Source organism: Penicillium brevicompactum, assembly GCF_028827555.1.
Source record: "Penicillium brevicompactum strain IBT 35665 chromosome Unknown utg000002l_segment0_segment0, whole genome shotgun sequence".
Classification (NCBI taxonomy): domain Eukaryota; kingdom Fungi; phylum Ascomycota; class Eurotiomycetes; order Eurotiales; family Aspergillaceae; genus Penicillium; species Penicillium brevicompactum.
In genome coordinates, this window is record NW_026623205.1 from 2,772,013 (window position 1) to 2,789,498 (window position 17,486).

The 17,486-nt window shown below is 49.5% G+C and overlaps 5 protein-coding genes across 5 annotated transcripts; 4 read left to right on the forward strand and 1 right to left on the reverse strand.

Annotated features, from left to right (window-relative positions):
• Positions 1-4,672: 4,672 nt before the first annotated feature.
• Positions 4,673-7,849, forward strand: N7506_003723 (DNA-directed DNA polymerase POL5; the record flags this gene model as incomplete). Its single annotated transcript, XM_056953018.1, has 5 exons — positions 4,673-5,026; positions 5,092-5,671; positions 5,734-6,542; positions 6,599-6,895; positions 6,953-7,849. 5 exons carry the CDS (start codon positions 4,673-4,675, stop codon positions 7,847-7,849), a joined length of 2,937 nt encoding a protein of 978 aa, XP_056814710.1.
• Positions 7,850-8,049: 200 nt separating this feature from the next.
• N7506_003724 (MOSC domain-containing protein) lies at positions 8,050-9,114 on the forward strand (the record flags this gene model as incomplete). The annotated part of the gene is made up of 1 exon (XM_056953019.1): positions 8,050-9,114. One exon carries the CDS (start codon positions 8,050-8,052, stop codon positions 9,112-9,114), a length of 1,065 nt encoding a protein of 354 aa, XP_056814711.1.
• Positions 9,115-9,860: 746 nt separating this feature from the next.
• On the reverse strand, positions 9,861-10,711 carry N7506_003725 (putative pyroglutamyl peptidase type I; the record flags this gene model as incomplete). The annotated part of the gene is made up of 2 exons (XM_056953020.1): positions 9,861-10,544; positions 10,601-10,711. 2 exons carry the CDS (start codon positions 10,709-10,711, stop codon positions 9,861-9,863), a joined length of 795 nt encoding a protein of 264 aa, XP_056814712.1.
• Positions 10,712-12,115: 1,404 nt separating this feature from the next.
• Positions 12,116-13,976, forward strand: N7506_003726 (cytochrome P450; the record flags this gene model as incomplete). Its single annotated transcript, XM_056953021.1, has 6 exons — positions 12,116-12,340; positions 12,410-12,526; positions 12,585-12,687; positions 12,749-12,817; positions 12,874-13,485; positions 13,540-13,976. 6 exons carry the CDS (start codon positions 12,116-12,118, stop codon positions 13,974-13,976), a joined length of 1,563 nt encoding a protein of 520 aa, XP_056814713.1.
• Positions 13,977-14,985: 1,009 nt separating this feature from the next.
• On the forward strand, positions 14,986-16,122 carry N7506_003727 (GroES-like protein; the record flags this gene model as incomplete). The annotated part of the gene is made up of 3 exons (XM_056953022.1): positions 14,986-15,084; positions 15,169-15,328; positions 15,395-16,122. 3 exons carry the CDS (start codon positions 14,986-14,988, stop codon positions 16,120-16,122), a joined length of 987 nt encoding a protein of 328 aa, XP_056814714.1.
• Between the last annotated feature and the right edge of the window lie 1,364 nt (positions 16,123-17,486).

A 17,486-nucleotide genomic window follows, 5' to 3' on the forward strand; every position in this document is an offset into this window, starting at 1 on the left:
TACGAGGATAATCCGTACTTCCTAGGGTTTTGCTTGTAGAGAGAGACATACTTCATGGTATGGTAATTACATGACCAAATTAGGATATTCTACTTCTTTTTCTTTTTTTTTATTACTCTTTAATTTTCAATGCTAGATAGAATTTAGAATAAAATGAATTAATAAATTAAGGAATTAAATGCAGAACGATCTTCGGTATGCAAAGATGGAGAGAGTAAAAGATAATCCCATGCTCTGGCTAGGGGCCGAATACCATTTTGGCCCCGGTTGCCGGGGCTCCCTTGCCGCAGCAACCCAGCGCCTATCACAGCACATTCGCTGATTTTCCCTCCGATTTTCCTGATTTCCCCTTCTGTATTTCCCAATTCCCAAAGATGGAAGCTTGGCATATGGTTGGACGCAATTTCTTCCCCCTGCTCGCTATAGGGAGCGTATGTCTTTGAACTATATATGCATGTACGTCGAGAGTTCAAGGGAAAACTACGCTATTCCATCTCTCTTCCATGGTTCTTCCGTATAGTTTCCGTTCTGTACCCACCGTATCTCCGGTACTGAGTACAAGTATGGAGTACATGACTGGTTAAAAAGAGAAAACTTTTCTCTCTCGGTTTCAACATCCCGTGTGTGCCGTCAGAGGAACAGGTGAGCTGAAAAAACGGAGTCAGATCGAGTCTAACGAGATTCTCCACTTCCGTTCCACTTCGGAAAAATCAGAGCTTTACCTTTGGATGCAGCTGCAAGTGATTGCGATCGTGAGGCAAGGGATTGAAAAATTGCAAAGAGCTTGTTCTCCTACTTTGCCGCTCGAACGTCACCCACGGTCCCTTATCCCCATCCCCATCCCCATACCCCATACCTTGGACCTTAGACCTCGCCAAAGCCATGGTCGCGATGCGATGATCCCCTAGCGAGAAAGAGCGCTAGCCTCACTAGAGGATCCGATAAGAGAGGGAAAAAGAGGGCCCATGATCACATTCAATTGCGCTGGAATGGTTTACCGAGATGGTGATTGGCCCGTCTAAGATCAAGTTCTAAAGATCTCGTCATCTCCGAGAGAGTTCGCAATTAACATTCGCCCCGGTTAGGCGATGTCGAAGCTGATCCTCTGCGTGGAATCTTCCGCCTACTACTACCTCGAAGATCGCACATCGTACAATGCTAGATATCGTACATAGTCCGGGTACCTGAACCCCAGGCCTACTATACGCTTAATCCATGGCACGTAGTATCGAGTAAGGAATGATTATCTCTGGAGAGATCTTGGACGATATTGCTGTCTCCCCATACATACCCGTGCTGCCCTTACTTGCACCCGCATTCTTGCTGATCAAGGGCCCGCGTCAATGTCGCGCATCCCTTCCAATGCCCCCTTCGCTGGTTTTATTTGCTTAAGTCTATTGAAACCTTCCTAAGTCCTGACTTCGTCGTCCGGGTATCTGAATTCGTGACTTGGAATCACCTCAGCGACGATGGAAGGGCATCCCAGGGCATTTTGACCGTTTCATACAGGCTTCCGAATGCCTTCACGGAACGACGTCACTGGTCGGACTTTGCCGCGAGCAACCATGCCCAATGCGAACTCCCAGGGCAACTATCGTGGGTCGGGTCGGTGCGACAACGGTACGGAGTATCTGTTTGCACCATGTATACCGCAAAGGGTATGGGCGGACAAACGTGATAATCACCTCCAGATCTTGTGGGCAGATAAACTCAGATCCTGGATATTGCACGCGACATTAACCCAGGAACACCTTCAGGTTCGCCACTCACCTCTAGGCGGCTCTTTGGTTATATGAAACTACTAGTCGCTGGAGTCGGCTCCCATTGACCACTCACAGTGGATATCCGGCTCCGACTAACTCCTGCACCCCACGGTGCTATTCTGGGCGTCTTGAAACGACCGGGGCGTCGGTCATCCCAGACCGTCCGATAACCCGAGCTCCAGGGCTCATCCTCGTTATTGGCCATGTCTCTATGCAGCCCTGGCAGGGCCTCCGTTGCACGATGTCAACAATGCGGTGAGCAGGATCAATATGGCGACTTCGTTCCGGGCCTTGGCCCGTGAGTCTACGTCATGCACTCAATATAATAGAGTGCACCGTGCACTGCTGTTAAACCTGATAAGCTGCAATTCATGACGTTGATCTGTTTGGCCTAGGCGTGAAGCTTGCGACCGGGCGGTACGGAGTACTTCGACGCGGCTGTGATCCGTTGCGATGTTGACGATTTGATATTCGGACTCCTAGCCGCGTCGGAACGTGGCTGATGTTCTCCCTCAGGCAACTGAACTCCCGGGCCTGGCGGCCTGACCATTCGACAATGCAAGTCGGTCGCCCCGATCCCCTCCACTGCGCCATGCTAGCTCAAGTGGGGTCTGATGTGATGCGTCAATTGTATGCGACGAGCCAGTGGTATCCGGTCTCCAGCCGACATGCTGCGGGGTTCATCACACACTCGTGTGTGCTGCATCTAGACCTTTTTCCCCTCCGTCTCAGGTCTTCCATCCAATGATGTCAGATCTACAGGGTTTTTGTTTTGTCGACGCGCAGGTTTCATGAAATGTAAACAAACGCCAAACCTTCAAGTTATGCGTTGTCCCGTGATCGTGGGATGACATCAAAGACTTCCAGAACAAGATTCTTCAGAATGTTTTTTGGTATCACGACTGTATGGTATTGAGTCGAAATACTCATACTCCGTACTCCGTACCCTCTCATTTCCCGTCTACTATTCTTCCGACTCACACCGATCTGCACCGCTATTGAACTCCCCGGGCTGCCATTTATGCGGCGCCTCATCGGCTGCGTGCCTGTCAGCCTCCTAACTAGCTTCCTTAGCATGATGCTATTCACTCTTAGCGACTCTCCACTCCCCCATCTGGAAGCTGGAGCTCCCCCGTATCACCCAGCTCCGATCTTGGCCTGTGTTCGCTCCAGTGATAGATCCAACTTTTAGCCGCCGCCCATACGGAGCACGGAGTACTTTCTTGTCACTTTATTGCCTAGCACATCACACTATCCAATATCTTTTCTTTTTTATGACATTCAACATGCGATGGAAATTGCAATCATGATCACCTGTGTACTACGGAGTACTCCGTACAAGGTGGATTTTTCACTTTTCGTTCAGCTCCGCCCCGTAGCCTCGTTTGCCCTGAGCAACCCTCATACCCCATACGGAAGTACTCCGCATATGCTTCGATCTCTCCAAAGTAATCCAAGTATACTCCGTACAGAGTACTCATCCAACACACCAGTATGCTACCCAATCCAACTAGTCCACAACTCAAATTTAGCCTCAAACTGTCTGCACTCTCTCCATCAGTCGGATGTGAGGTGACAGCTGCAGCCCCTGAAACTCATCTATCACAACGGTTGCCCGGCCACTCAACTCCACATCACTGCCAGACTCCATACATTATCACTCCGAGACCCATCTGTCTACTTCAAACGCGGCTTCGCACGAAATCCGCTCCCACATGTCATCCGCACGACTCAATTAAGCTCCAAAACTACTTAAGTCCATGCAGGTCCCCACACTCTTCCAACACATCAGTTCTGACACAGAGGTAATTTTGCCCACATACATACATGGAGTACTCCATATACTTTCTACAGTGCATTGCAGACTCCGATTTCATACTCCATAGTACATAGTTCCTGCATATTGACACCTCTGCTCCATACTGGTATCATGCAATGGAGTTCTCTATCTATATATTTTGTGAGCCATAGATGGGCCAGTTTCTCGTGGAACCGTCGGGCGCACTGCTCTAATATAAATAGATGGAATCCTCCCGGTTGCACTTGACAACAGACAATAGTTCAGCGTCTGGAACTCCAGCACACGGTCTCGTTTTTGCGATTCGTCATTAGCCCCTGAAAAATCTCAGTTCGGACCTTCGTGGTATTCCGTTCTCTTTGACAGCTTCAATTACGCATTCTCCATACGGTGTACATGTCTTGGGTCTATTGAAATGACGGTATGCTTGGGTGCCCGATTCGTTTGCCTTTATTTGCGCGTCCATGGATGTGTTTCCTGCGCCTTCCAGGGGTCATACTTTGAACGCTTCGAGACCTCGGGACTAAGATTTGCTTTTTTTGATAGGTATTCTCATTCTGGCTACAATCGTAGTTATGATCCATAGCTGTGCAAATGTGACTTGAAGAGTTCCAAGTTTTTCAAGGTTCTAAGGCCTTCCACGGTTAGTGATATCATTCTGGGTAGCTGGAGAGTAGTGAGAGCAGACATTGAATTTTGGTGCGGTGTTCGGAAGTATATACTGAGTAGCACCCGGGTACTTGGGAACAATTCAAGCCCCCGATGCGGTCAATTGATGCTCACACTTCTCCATAGGTATAAGACAGAGAATTGGCAATTCACACGCCTTTGCCTCAACCTTAGCCCCAGATTCAACTAGGCAAAACCAATGCGACCAGCATCCCAACATCGTAAACCCGAGGCGAACCTTGGAAGCATACAAATCCTTATCAGCTTATCGACCCACACTAGTCCGAATACGGCTAAAGCATAGATTTTTCTGAGAGACTTCAACGGCCGCAAGGAGTCTTGAACGTGCTTTTGGTCAGTAGATCACTATTGTCACGACCTGAGAGCGGACAATTTGCTAAATCCAACATCACCGCTACTCGTCACCACATATTCCCCCGCCATGGGTTTCAAGCGCCGTCGCGAACCTCACAATGTCGACGTGAAGCTGGTGGAGCTTTACGAAGACCTCGCCAGCGAAAAAGATGAGATCCGACTGAAGGCCGCTTCGGGGCTTGTATCCCAATTCACCCCGGACCAAGACCCCGCCGATGAGAAAATTAAAAAGGTGCTAGCGAGACTCTTCCGTGGTCTCTGCAGCAGCCGCAAAGCAGCTCGCATCGGCTTCTCGATCGCCTTGACCGAGATCCTTACACAAGTCTTCACTGTACCAAGGGAGACTGAACGATTCAGCTTCGCCGATGCCCTTAAATTGTGGGAGGCTCAGTCGAACTCCTCCGGTAGTGAATCTGGACAGGTTGGTGGTCCCGATGCTTTGGTTATTGATCGCATGGCGCTAATTGAACCTCTTTCTGCTCACAGGAACAACGCGATCATCTTTTCGGTCGGCTATTTGGTGCCGAAGCCGTTATCAAGTCTTCCGTCCTTTTCCAGTCCACCGTCCCCTTCGAGCACTGGACACAAGTCATCGACCTCATTTTCGATCTCGCACAGAAGAAACCATGGATCCGCGAGGAGTGTGGCTGGATCGTATACCAGTGCGTGTATGACTTAGCCGCCCGCAAGATGGATAACAAGTACATCGAGGCTGCGTTGGAACGTCTCTGCTCGCACGACCTCGCTCGGTCGCCCGAGGGTATCTCTATCTGGTTGGCCGCGAAGGACATGTTCCCCGAAGCTACCTTCCCCAGCAAGGTCTGGAAGCACGACGATCCCCTCGACACCAAGGAGCGCAGCAGTCTGTCGAAGATCATGAAGGAGTCCGGCGCGGGCGCAAGTGAGAGCGAGAACAAGACGAATACCGCGAAGTCTTCTGGTGTCTGGAACTCCAAGCTGCACTTCGCTTGGGAAGCTGTTATGTTGCGGACTAGCTCTGAGTCGAAGGAGAAGTCGAAGAAGTCTCGCATGAGCTTTGCTGATTTCTGGACCGAGGTTGTGGACAGTGAGTATTCGCGCCAATATACTATTTTCCGGGGAAACTGTGAACTGACAAGCGATGTTTAGATGGACTTTTTGCTGCTGCCTCATCCGAAGAGCGCAAGTACTGGGGTTTCCTTCTTTTCTCTAGACTCATCAACGATGGCGCTGCCCAGCAGGCCTCCCAAACCTTCACAAAGAACCTCATGCGCTGTCTGGTCAACCAACTTGCTGTCGAGGACCGATACCTCCACCGCATGGCCGTCAAGACAGCCAAGGCCATCCAGGCCCGCGTTGCCAAGGAGCCCTCATTCGCAGCAGTGGCTATTCGTGGCTTGATGGGAACCAGCGGCACACTCAACTTCGACCAGGCCACCAAGACCAAGACCGTCGAGAAGATCGTGGCCGAGGCCAACCACGAAGCTCTGGAGGAGATCGTTCCCTTCTTCGAAAAGCTTATCCAAAACCCTGGATCAACCGAGGAGAAAATCTCCGCCACAAACCGCCAGTTCGTTGCTGGTCTTCTGCTCTCAATCGTGCGCTCAAAGGCATCTGCCGCCGAAGATGATGCCGAAGATCTCCAAGCTAGCCTTGAGCAGATCTTGTCTATCTTCGTGCGCTTCGCATACTTCAATAATACCGCCAAGGGCTCATCTGCCCCAGAACCTGCCCTCTCGTCTGCGACGCAAGAGATGCTGCGCAACCGCATCAACTCTTGCCTGAACAGTCTCATCTCTAACCAGAAATTCGCCGCTACTCTCCCCTATGCGGTGGTGAAGCAGATTCGCGATGCGGCGAAGTCTGGCGAATTCGGAAAATTCATCATCGAAATCGATGATAAGCTGCAGGAGTCTGTCAAGGCTGCTTTCAAATCTCTCAAGAAGCTTGCTTCAAAGGTACCATGCAGCCATCATTTCGAGCGTTTCAAGTGCATATGCTAACAAGGACACAGGAAAAGAAGGAAAAGGGCATGGCTGCGTTCAAGCTGCTTTACTCCTTGACTCTTATGCAAGTATACAACGGAGATGCCGACGCAGTTTCCATGCTGGATGAGCTTGAGTTCTGCACCACCAAATTCCTTGGCGACAAGGAGTCCAAGGAAGATGCCGGCGACGCATCTGATGCGCTTGTTGAGATCCTTCTCAGTTTCGCATCTAAGCAATCACAGCTCTTCCGTCGTATGAGTGAGCAAGTCTTTGGCGCATTTGCCAACCAAATCACCGAGAATGGTCTGGAGTCCTTGATCTCAGTAAGTTGCGCAGTTTCCCAAGTATCTTTACCCCGTTTGTTTACTAACTTGAAACAGATCCTCGAAGCCAAGGAGAGTCTGGCTGGACAACAAGAGATGTTCGACGAGGACGAGGGCGAGGGCGATGAAGAGGAAGGCTCTGATGCCGAGATGATGGATGTTGATGAGGATGAACTCGACAGCGATGTCGAGGTCGTCGAGGCAGGTGATGACAAGTCCGAATCCGACTCAGACGATGACGAGGAAGAGGAAGAAGAAGAAGACGAAGAAAACGCACTAGAAGTTGCCGCCTTCGAAGCTAAATTAGCCGAAGCCCTTGGCCAACACGGCGCCGACGGCGAAGGTGAAGATTCCGACGCAGACATGAACGACGACGAAATGGACGAGCTCGACGACAAGCTGGTCCAAGTATTCAAGGCACGTCAGCAACAATCATCGCAACGCAAAGACAAGAAAGACGCCCGTGAGAACATGGTCAACTTCAAGAACCGTGTTCTGGATCTCCTTGAGATCTTTGTGAAAAAGAGCCACTCCCGTCTGTTGGCGCTCGACCTTCTCCTTCCTCTCCTACGCCTCTCGCGCCGCTCAAGCGTGAAGCAAGTCGCGACCAAGGCAAACAATGTCCTTCGCGAATACACAAAGGCCTGCAAGGGCAATTCTTTGCCTAAGCTCGAGGACCAGGAACAAGTTGATGCGCTTTGGGAGCTTTTGAAGTCTGTTCACAAGGAGGCGAGTCACAGTGGACCTATGGGACATGCGAATGCCTGTAGTCAGGCTAGTTTGCTCGTCACTAAGGTTCTCGTTGCTCATGATAAGGATGCTATTGCGGGTGTGGTGGATGTCTACGCTGCTACTCGCAAGGATCAGCTTATGAGCACCAAGTGCCATGTGCAGCCTTCATTCTTCTCCGAGTGGAACAACTGGTGTGTCTCTGCCAGTAAGCAATTGAAGTGAGAAAAAGCCAATTGCATTGTATAGAGCAAATGTTAGTCTATCTTATGTCAATATCATGTTTATTCAAAAGTTCCAAAGTTGAAATGAGATTTTTGGTCTCCATCTGGAATAGCTTGGCACGTGAGCAAATGTTAGCTTGTCTATACTTCTGACACTTTCGATCTTTAGTTTCCTACTCTCCTCATCTCTCGCTTACAAACATGGATTCCTACACAGTTTCAGCAATAACCCTACTCCTACTCCTTCTCATTCCAATTCTGATCCCTCGCTTCAGACCTGCCAACCCAATTCACAAGTTCCTCAAATGGCCTCGCAAACAATCAAGCGAGATAACCTCGCTACGCATGTATCCCATTAAATCATGCCGAGGCCTCGAAGTCACCCAAACAGTTTTGAAAAGCCACGGTCTCGACCTCGACCGTCGCTGGATGCTCATAGACTCATCCACAAACGAATTCTTGACCATCCGCCAAATCCCGAACATGACCCGCATCGGCACAGCACTAAGTCCAGATGGCCATGAATTAATCATTACAATTCCCAAGAGCCAGGATATGGAAGCTGAATTGCACAAGATTTCCATCCCATCCCACCCATCCCCGGACTGGCTCGCTGAAAATACCTCCCTCGGCCCCGTCTGCATCTGGGATGTTGATACAGACGGATACCGCTACAGTGAAGCGATCAACGCGCCCTTTTCGGGATTCCTGGGTCGTGAGGTCGCACTTGTCTACAAGGGTCCCACGCCGCGTGTGCTAAAAGGTAACGGAGACCCTAGTGTTCTGGGTCGTGTTCAGACAACGGGGTTCCCGGATGTTCATCCCGTGCTCATTGCATCGGAGAGCTCCCTGCATGAGCTTAATAAGCGCCTGGAGCAGAAAGGTGTGGATCCGATTACTGTTGAGCGGTTCCGACCGAATATCGTTGTTCGTGGTGGGAAGGCGTGGAGTGAGGATTCGTGGAAGTTAGTGCGGATCACGGGTGCATCAGGTTCTGGATCTGAGCTGGAGAAGCCGCTGGATTTGGATATTGTTGCTCGGTGTGCGCGCTGTCAGGTGCCGAATGTGGAGCCGAGTACGGCGATTAAGCATAAGAAGCAGCCTTGGGATATGCTGGTGTCGTATCGGAGGGTTGATGAGGGGATCAAGTTCAAGCCTTGCTTTGGAATGCTGAGTGCGCCGCGGAATGAGGGGGTTATTGGGGTGGGAATGAGGTTGGAGGTCTTGGAGGAGACTAATGATCATCGTTATATGGCTGGATTTTAGATTTGTCGAGATCTAGGTGCTGATGATTTAAAAAGAGTGCCCTTTTCGATTGGATGGTGCGAGGGTTGTGGTCTTGAACTACAACGGGTATCAAATAGACCAATACAGGGGAAAAGAGAAACAGATCGTCTTCTCATGGCCTACCTTTGATCCATTTTTATGAGCTTCAGTAAGAGGTCTTTGAATGAGTACTTTTGCTCAACCCGAACAGCTTCAACCTGAGATTTGCATCGCAAATTCCTTGAAATCTCGCTCTTACTTTCGTCTGAGTTCTTAATCCTATTCTCCGTTGACATCTATCTCGCTTTGAATCTACTTCCAGAGATCAGCTTCAAGACCAAGTCTAACCTATACCATTTGCATTTCGTTCACGCTCTTTGTTTGATAGAGGCGAGTACCATGCTACACACGGTGCCTAGGTAAGTGCACTTCTTCAAGCACAGTACGATACAGGCTGAGTACGATCAGCGACAAAACCATGTCAAGTAACAAAGTGGTAGTACTCGTGGGAGTTGTCTACTAAGCAGTCAAACCCATTGTGAGACTTTCACTCTGGGATCAACCTTGGAACCTTGGATATGTAATCCCATATTGTGAATCAACTTAAATGCCATTTGGTGTTTGTTAATATGTACATGGATTCAATTTATTATGCGTTGTAGTTACTATCTGAGGGCTCAAAATATCAGTTCAAATGCTGCTTCAAAAACTGTTCAAAAAGAGATTCGTAGCCTTCCCACGACCAATTATACTGCATGCTTCTTATCAATCCAGCAAGCAACCATTGACTTGATCAAAGCAAGTGCCACCACCCTCCCTTGTTCAATATCCGCATCCTCAGCGGCCCCAGGAACATGAAGGAAAAGTACATTCCGATCATGACCCTTCTGCAAAGCCAGCGACAAACTGGTGTAGAAAATAAAGTCACACAGGTAGTGCCCTGCATCCTTTGAAATCCTAAGATCTGAATTGGGAGCAAACGAGCGCCACACATCTAGGAAGTGCTCGTCGGGCTGATACGACGATGCAGCAGACGGGTCCTCCGAGGCACGACCGGGTATGAGCACCGCAGGGAGACCCAATTCTCTCCATAGCTTCTCGCCATCCTCCCAGCCACCACGGCCTTCGACGTCGGTGATAATGTAGTCATCGCGGTGTGCTAGTGTTTCCACGGAATAGTAAGGTCGCGGCGATGCGATCCCAATATGCATGATCAGATCGGGCCTTCGGCCGCCATTGGAGGCTGCGAACTCTTCCAGTATTAGGGGCATGCTCTCTCGCACGGTGGCATATGCCACGGCAATTGGAGTCGGGTGCACATGGATCGAGACTCGGCGCGAATCGGCTTTATCGGGTGAGGAGAAGGCGAATGATGGCGGGAGAGATGAGGCGATTAAATATGAGGCGTTGACGAGGTTGGTTTTGAAGGGCTACGTAGAAGTTCCGGGTTACCTGGTGTTTGACTAGAGAAGTGAAGATTGCTTACTCCGAAGCCCGTTATCAGGATGGAGATCTCATTGGAGGATGCCGCGGACTGCGGTGGATGGTCGATGGGCGCGGTGTGTAAAGGCGGAGCAGTGACGCCGCAGTCTCCCATGTTGAATGTGAAGTAGAAGTGATCAAGGGATATGTGCAAGGGGTAAGGGAAGTTCTAAGGTTGCGAAGGCGACTTAGCGGGGAAGAAAGGCACATGAGCACGCTGAATGCGGGGTCTTGGCATCCATGGAATCAGTATAACTTTAGTATATATGAATATGTACATGGACTTCTTGAATGAAGTGAAGTGATACTAAGTAATATTAGAGTACGGAGCAGTTGTCAAAGTGATACCTAGAAACACGTCCAAAATACCCCCAAAGAGTAAGGATGGGAGATATAGATCTACTCCACCCAGGATTTCCTTCGGGTAGCGGGACTTCCGCTACACTTTAACATGTCTAAGGTTGCGCTCTGTACAAAAGCTGTCTCCGTGCTCACAAGCAAGACAATAGATGTGATCTTCCATGACCATCAATGACTCAGTCTGACTCAGTATGAGTCCGAGCATCATGCGTCTCAAATGACTCGCCATAGCCGATGTCGGCTTACTGATGAGAAGGCAGAGATTCCAAGGTTGGATCTGAAGCCGGCAAGATTACATCCGAGCCCCACTCGATTGGAAATGACCATCACCTTATTTCTCAGAGGCTTTCCGTGTGCCGCTGAGATCTCGGCAGTATCAGACCACATCTCCATCTTTGTGGGGGCCCGGAAGGGCTAGCCTGAATCAGACATTTTTGTTGCATACGGAGTAGACAACCCTGGAAGAATAGTGTGACAGCACACCAATGAACACACGCACAATCTCTTGCCGTGTCTGAATGGCTCCTTAATGCTGGGTCATGGGCCTCTGGTGGACCTCGGGGCTTGCAAGGGTGTTGTGTACGAAATACAGAGAGGTCAAATCCTCCGGGGCTGTGGCGTTGTGGCGTTAGCTATGTCAAAACTCTGGTTTCACGAGAAGATTTGAAAATGCTCTGAAGGCCTAGTATGAACTATTCAGGCCTTTTGCATTGACAACACGGAGTACACTACGTACTTTAACAATGCCCAGGTGCCCAGGTGCATCATCCAAGTGGATCCTGGACGGAACAAAAACCATTGAAGAATTGCCTTTTCGGGAAAGGATCGCTGGATTTGGCTCTCGTTCTCGCATTCCTCGCACTTCTCGCATCGACTGTGGGTTACAGACAGCCTTGACCTCCCCGGCCCTTTAACGTTCCGGTTAAGAGACTGGTTCGCTCATAAACGAAGCGGGTGGCTTGTCTTTAGCTCTAATTCGGCTCGACAATATCCGATGCATGGACCCCCCTGATTCGGCCTTTCAGTCGAAGGTGGAAAAAAATCCAAAAGGCCTAACTGGCCAATCTCGCTCGCTATAAATACATAATCAACTCCTCCATGTGTCAGTTGATTCTTTGGAAAACCTGGGGTTTCTTTTCTAGCGTTTCTCTAAACCAGCATGGCCGTTCTCACTGAACTGATCAACAACCCCTATGTGGTACAAGGCGTGTGTGTTGCCTTGGTGGCGGTCTTCATCACTAGCATTTGGGATGATATAGTGGATGAGATCCCTCATCGCCGGATTCCTTTGGTGGGAAAGACCTGGTGGGAGATCACCAACAAAAAGGCCCGGTCACGCTTCACCCAGTCATGTCGTGATTTGATTGCCGAGGGATTTGCACAGGTCGGTCACCAAGAGAGAACCGTTTCAGTCACACAATTACTCCGTCTGGTTACTGACCGAGCACCATAGGGAGCCAATGTCTTTCAGATAATGGGGTCAACGCAACCCATGATTGTGTTGCACCCGAAATATATCGATGAGGTCAAGAATCACCCGGACTTGAGTTTCGACGACGCTATTAAAAAGGTACGATAAGAACCATAGAAATCACGAGTAATTATCAACGTGCTGATCAAATCTATAGACCTTTTTCTCTAACCGCATTGCTGGCTTCGAGCCGTTCCACAATGGAACTTCTTTGAAAGTCACCATCGAGGTCGTTCGCACCAAGCTGACCCAAGCCCTTGGTATGAATAGCGACATTCACAAGTAACACAGTTGAACAGACAACTCATTACATGCTTCTAGGATCTTTGTCCATTCCCCTCTCCAAGGAATCTTCTTCAACGGTGAAAGAGGCACTGCCACCCACCGATGGTAAGTCAAGTAACACGGTTTCATTTGCGAGGTCACAGACTCACCCTCTCATGTAGAATGGACACCTTATAATTTTGCGCACAAGATACCATATATGGTTGCCCGCGTCTCCTCGCTGGTCTTTGTCGGAGAGACAATCTGCCACGACGACGAGTGGATCGATGTATCAGTCAACTATGCCATTGACGCCTTCGGAGCTATGCGCGACCTGCGCACTTGGCCATCCGTCCTGCGCCCAATCGTTCATTGGTTCCTCCCATCAGCCCAGAAGCTGCGCAGTCATCTGTCCAAAGCAAACACTATCATCAACAAAGAGATTCAAAGACGCGCGCTGATTCGGGAAGGAAAGATCCCAGCCGAAGACCCGCCTCACAAGACCGATGCCTTGGACTGGTTCCGTGAGACTGCCGAGGCACAGCAGAACTTCGGCTTTGATCAGGCTCGCTCTCAAGTCGGATTGGCCCTGGCGGCCATCCATACCACCTCCAACCTGCTGACCAATATCATGTACGACCTCGCTGCGTACCCGGAGTATTTCCAGCCACTGCGTGAGGAGATTTGTGCCGTGGCCGCTGAGGATGGGGTACTTAAGAAGACTAGCTTGCTCAAGCTCAAATTGATGGACAGCATCATGAAAGAGTCGCAACGGACCCACCCACTATCGTTGAGTAAGTGGCGATTTCCTGTCCAGTAAACGCGATCTATACTAATAGCAGCAACAGCCTCCTTGAACCGCTTCACTCTTCAGAAGATCGTTCTCTCAGACGGCACCGTGCTACCTAAAGGCGCCAACATCTCGATCTCCACCAAACCCCTCGAGGACGACGAGATCTACCCCAACGCAGCCACCTACGACGGCTACCGATTCCTCAAGAAGCGCCAGGAGCCCGGCAACGAGCACAGACACCAGTTTGTCACGACTACCACAGACCATTTCGTTTTCGGCCACGGTGTCCACGCCTGCCCCGGCCGCTTCTTCGCTGCCAATGAGACCAAGATCCTGCTACTTCATCTGTTGATGAAGTATGATTGGAAATTGCAGAGCGATGGAAGACCTAAGAACTTTGAGAATGGTACTGAGTCTATCACCGATCCTACGATTGAGATGTTGTTCCGGTCTCGGCAGCCTGAAGTTGATTTGAGTTTCTTGGGGGAGTAGTGTTTTTTGAATGGAATGGAATGAATTGAAATGCTGTTCTCTCTTCGAATTATGCATCTTGCATATTGATTATGCTGGACTTTGACTGAATGTGATATGTACTCCGTATGCAGGGCAAGCTGGCACTTGAATGTTACCTGGATTTATTTTCCCGCTTTATGGAGTTCGTTTCGAGTGATCTGAAACAAAGCGTTCACCTCTCCAGTGGCGATTTTGAAAGGGAGTCATTAAGTCCTTTGACAGCCTTGACCCGGTAATATATTCAAAAGGCTAGACTCTGAGTTGTGAGCTTCAGAGAGAACCTTGGAACGAATGTACTGCTCGGATTAATTTAGAGCATAAACTAGCGACCCAGACGACACATCAGTATATTGCCTTTTGTTTTGCGATTCTGCTAATTTATACTCCGTACTCTCGACCATGTAAAATCACAAGTAAACATCTATTGATTCCCAATAATTCAAGCTTCAATTTGTTAATTGTTTATCTAATATACATCAAAAACAGTAGTCCCCAAAACCATCACCAAAACCGCTTCCGCACCCTTTTACTTTTGTTAGCCTCAATTGCTTTAGATGGGAAGTCTAGTAAATTTTTGAAGAATTTTTTTTTTAAACGTAAATTAGGCTCTGAATTAGGCTGCTGGTGATCTCCCGGGCCACTGGTGCACAAGGCGAGGAGGCCTTGGTCTTGCGTGAAGTAAATGCCAAGAAAGGGATATTCACCAGGATTACTCCTTCGGTTCAAGTCAAGCGAGCCTTAGAAGCGGCTTGTGTCAGCATATCTCGATGATATAGATAGTTATGCCGTAGATTGAAATATCGTGGCTCGGCATTACGCGTCTGCAGGTGTACATTTGCATGGCGCCTGAAAAATCATGTATCAATGGCATTAGTGTGCATAGTCGTGAAGAGAACAGTCCCTTATGGCGCAAACTCCTTAAGTTCCCACATCCTTTGCTGGGTAAACTACTTGAATTAAGTTCCCCCTGGGCCCTCACTGTACAGCCATGAATTCTATCATGCGTGCCGTCGCGCTGGTTGGTGCGTTCAACATTTCTGTCATCGACGTGCCCAAGCCCAGCATCATAAATGCAACCGATGCCGTTGTGCGTATCGCAGCAACCGCTATATGCGGTAGCGACCTACACCGATACCATGAGAATTCAGCTTCTCCTGAAAATCCCTAACAGATCGGCCACGAGGCCATTGGCGTTATTGAGGAAGTTGGCGACTCTGTGGAGTTGTTAAAGTCGGGTGATTGGGTTGTCATTCCATTCGCATTTGACGATGGCCATTACCAATATGGACCCACGGTTGATGCAGAAGCAGCGTCATCTACAGGCATGCAAGGTGAGTTGGTCTACTTGATTGATATCTACTGTTACCGTATATACTAACGGTGTCTCTATTATGCAGCCGAATATGCGCGTATCCCGTATGCGGACGACTCACTTATGCCCGTTCCTATCAACGGTAGCACCAACATTTCGATCATCCATGACTACCTCTTCATGTCCGATATTTTTGCCACAGGCTGGGCAGCGCTTGACTTTGCCGGCCAGGGCCCAGGTGACACAGTTGCGGTCTTCGGTGCTGGGCCCGTTGGGCAAATGGCTATTCTGTCTGCTGGAGTGCGCGGTGCGTCCAAAATCTACGTCGTGGACCATGTGCAGGATCGCCTGGAATTGGCTGCCGCTCACGGTGCTATCCCGATTAACTTTGCGCTGGAAGATCCGGTGGAAGCGCTACGCCGCTTCGAGCCGGCCGGCGTTACGCGTGTCGTCAACTGTGTTGGTTTTGAGGCCGAAGACGCGCAGGGCAACGTGAACAGCAGCATCGTGCTACATGAGGCTGGACAGGTAGTTGCCCCACAGGGAGGCATTGGTGTGGTTGGAGTCTACGGATCTGGAGATCAAGCGCAAACGATTGACATCAAGCCTCTTTTCATGAATAATTTCTCGGTGCGTGGGGGTGTCTCGTCACCGCTGGATCTCGGCACTGTGATGCTCAACCTTCTCGCCTCCGGAAAAATACACCCAAGCTCTATTGTGAGCGCTGTCATTGGAATTGAAGATGCGCCTGAGTACTACCGGCGGTTCAACCGTCGCGAGGAGACCAAAGTCGTGATTGAGTTTCCTTTTTGAGAAAAAACTTGACTCCACATGTTAAGTGGTTTGGTGTCAGGTGGCCTGCTTGACAGGCCTGATCTTGAGCTCTCGCACTCCCCCTCCCTCTTCTTCTTCTTCTTCCTCCCCCGTCTGCTTTTGCCATTACAGTCTGAATCTACTGTTTCGTAGTAATTTCTGTGCTCTCTTCGTAGCGCAGTCTGTTATTCACTACGTGCAATGAACAACTCATCCCTATTCTCTCTCTTTCTTGTAGATAATTCACCACCTTATGTGATAGTGTATTAGTTTGTGCATGACGTGTTAAGAAGAATTGTACAGTTCCGAGGAGCAGCTTGGAATCTGCAGATAGCACTTCACCCCAGATATTGTCCGGAACTGTGGGGCCGACGTTATATTGCGGGGGTGAGACTGACGGCAAGATACCACATCTATGGATATTTACACTATCTACCTCCTTGTTCTCTTCGTTACCCTCGGATATGACCCGGAAGTTGACTCGGTATTGTATCCGACAGGGCTTGATGTGAATGCAGTAGAGACAAAGCCTTCACGCGGCAACGACTCATGTGCACACATCCGATACTTGACCCAAAACTCCTTTTGTTCAGTGTTTGCGTGGATAAAGTACCTCTATCCCGGACTAATGGTGAAACACAGCCGGGGGAGTTGTGAGGTGGGTGGTCACTGGTCAAATAACGAATGAAACCAGCCAACCTGTAGGAATGGTCCCCGCTGTTTGAACTCACTCCTATCCTTAGATAGTATGCTATGTATGCTCTCGAGTGAGGTGATCTTTGGCACCACAGAGCATGAACGTACTCCCAACACGTCCAAGTGTTGCTTACATATCGCATTTTGTCTGTGAGCTGTAACAAAATTGACTTAGTGTGGGAAACCATTTTTATAGTAAGTCCCATGTTACCAGGGGTCTTTTGCCCTTAGAAATTGGGTTTCTCATAGCGAGGGCGACCCTATCTTGACTCCTAGGTAGAAAGTACGCTTCGCGAATTCATCCCCGCTGCTACAGTTGAGGTTCGTGAAACCACCGCATAAAAGAAGACATCCAAGATTATAGAAGCACCTTAGTCATCCACCAATCAGAGCGCGGCGATGGCTTTTTTGAATGCAGGGGTGCCAAGAACGGTCACGTGTTGGAGTGCGCGAATCACAAAGTGAAGTACGTGTACGGAGTACTCCGTACATAAAAGTGCCCAGGTGATGGGCCGATGCGGAACAGAGCTGTTACAGGGAAGTGGTCAATTCCCAAGTTACGGTGGGAAGGTAGCCATTTCCTCCAAAGCAATCATCTTAGCCAATCCCAAAGCTCCCCATGTTCTATTCGCAAAACCCGATCTAGCTGCCCTCCGTCAGATTGGGCT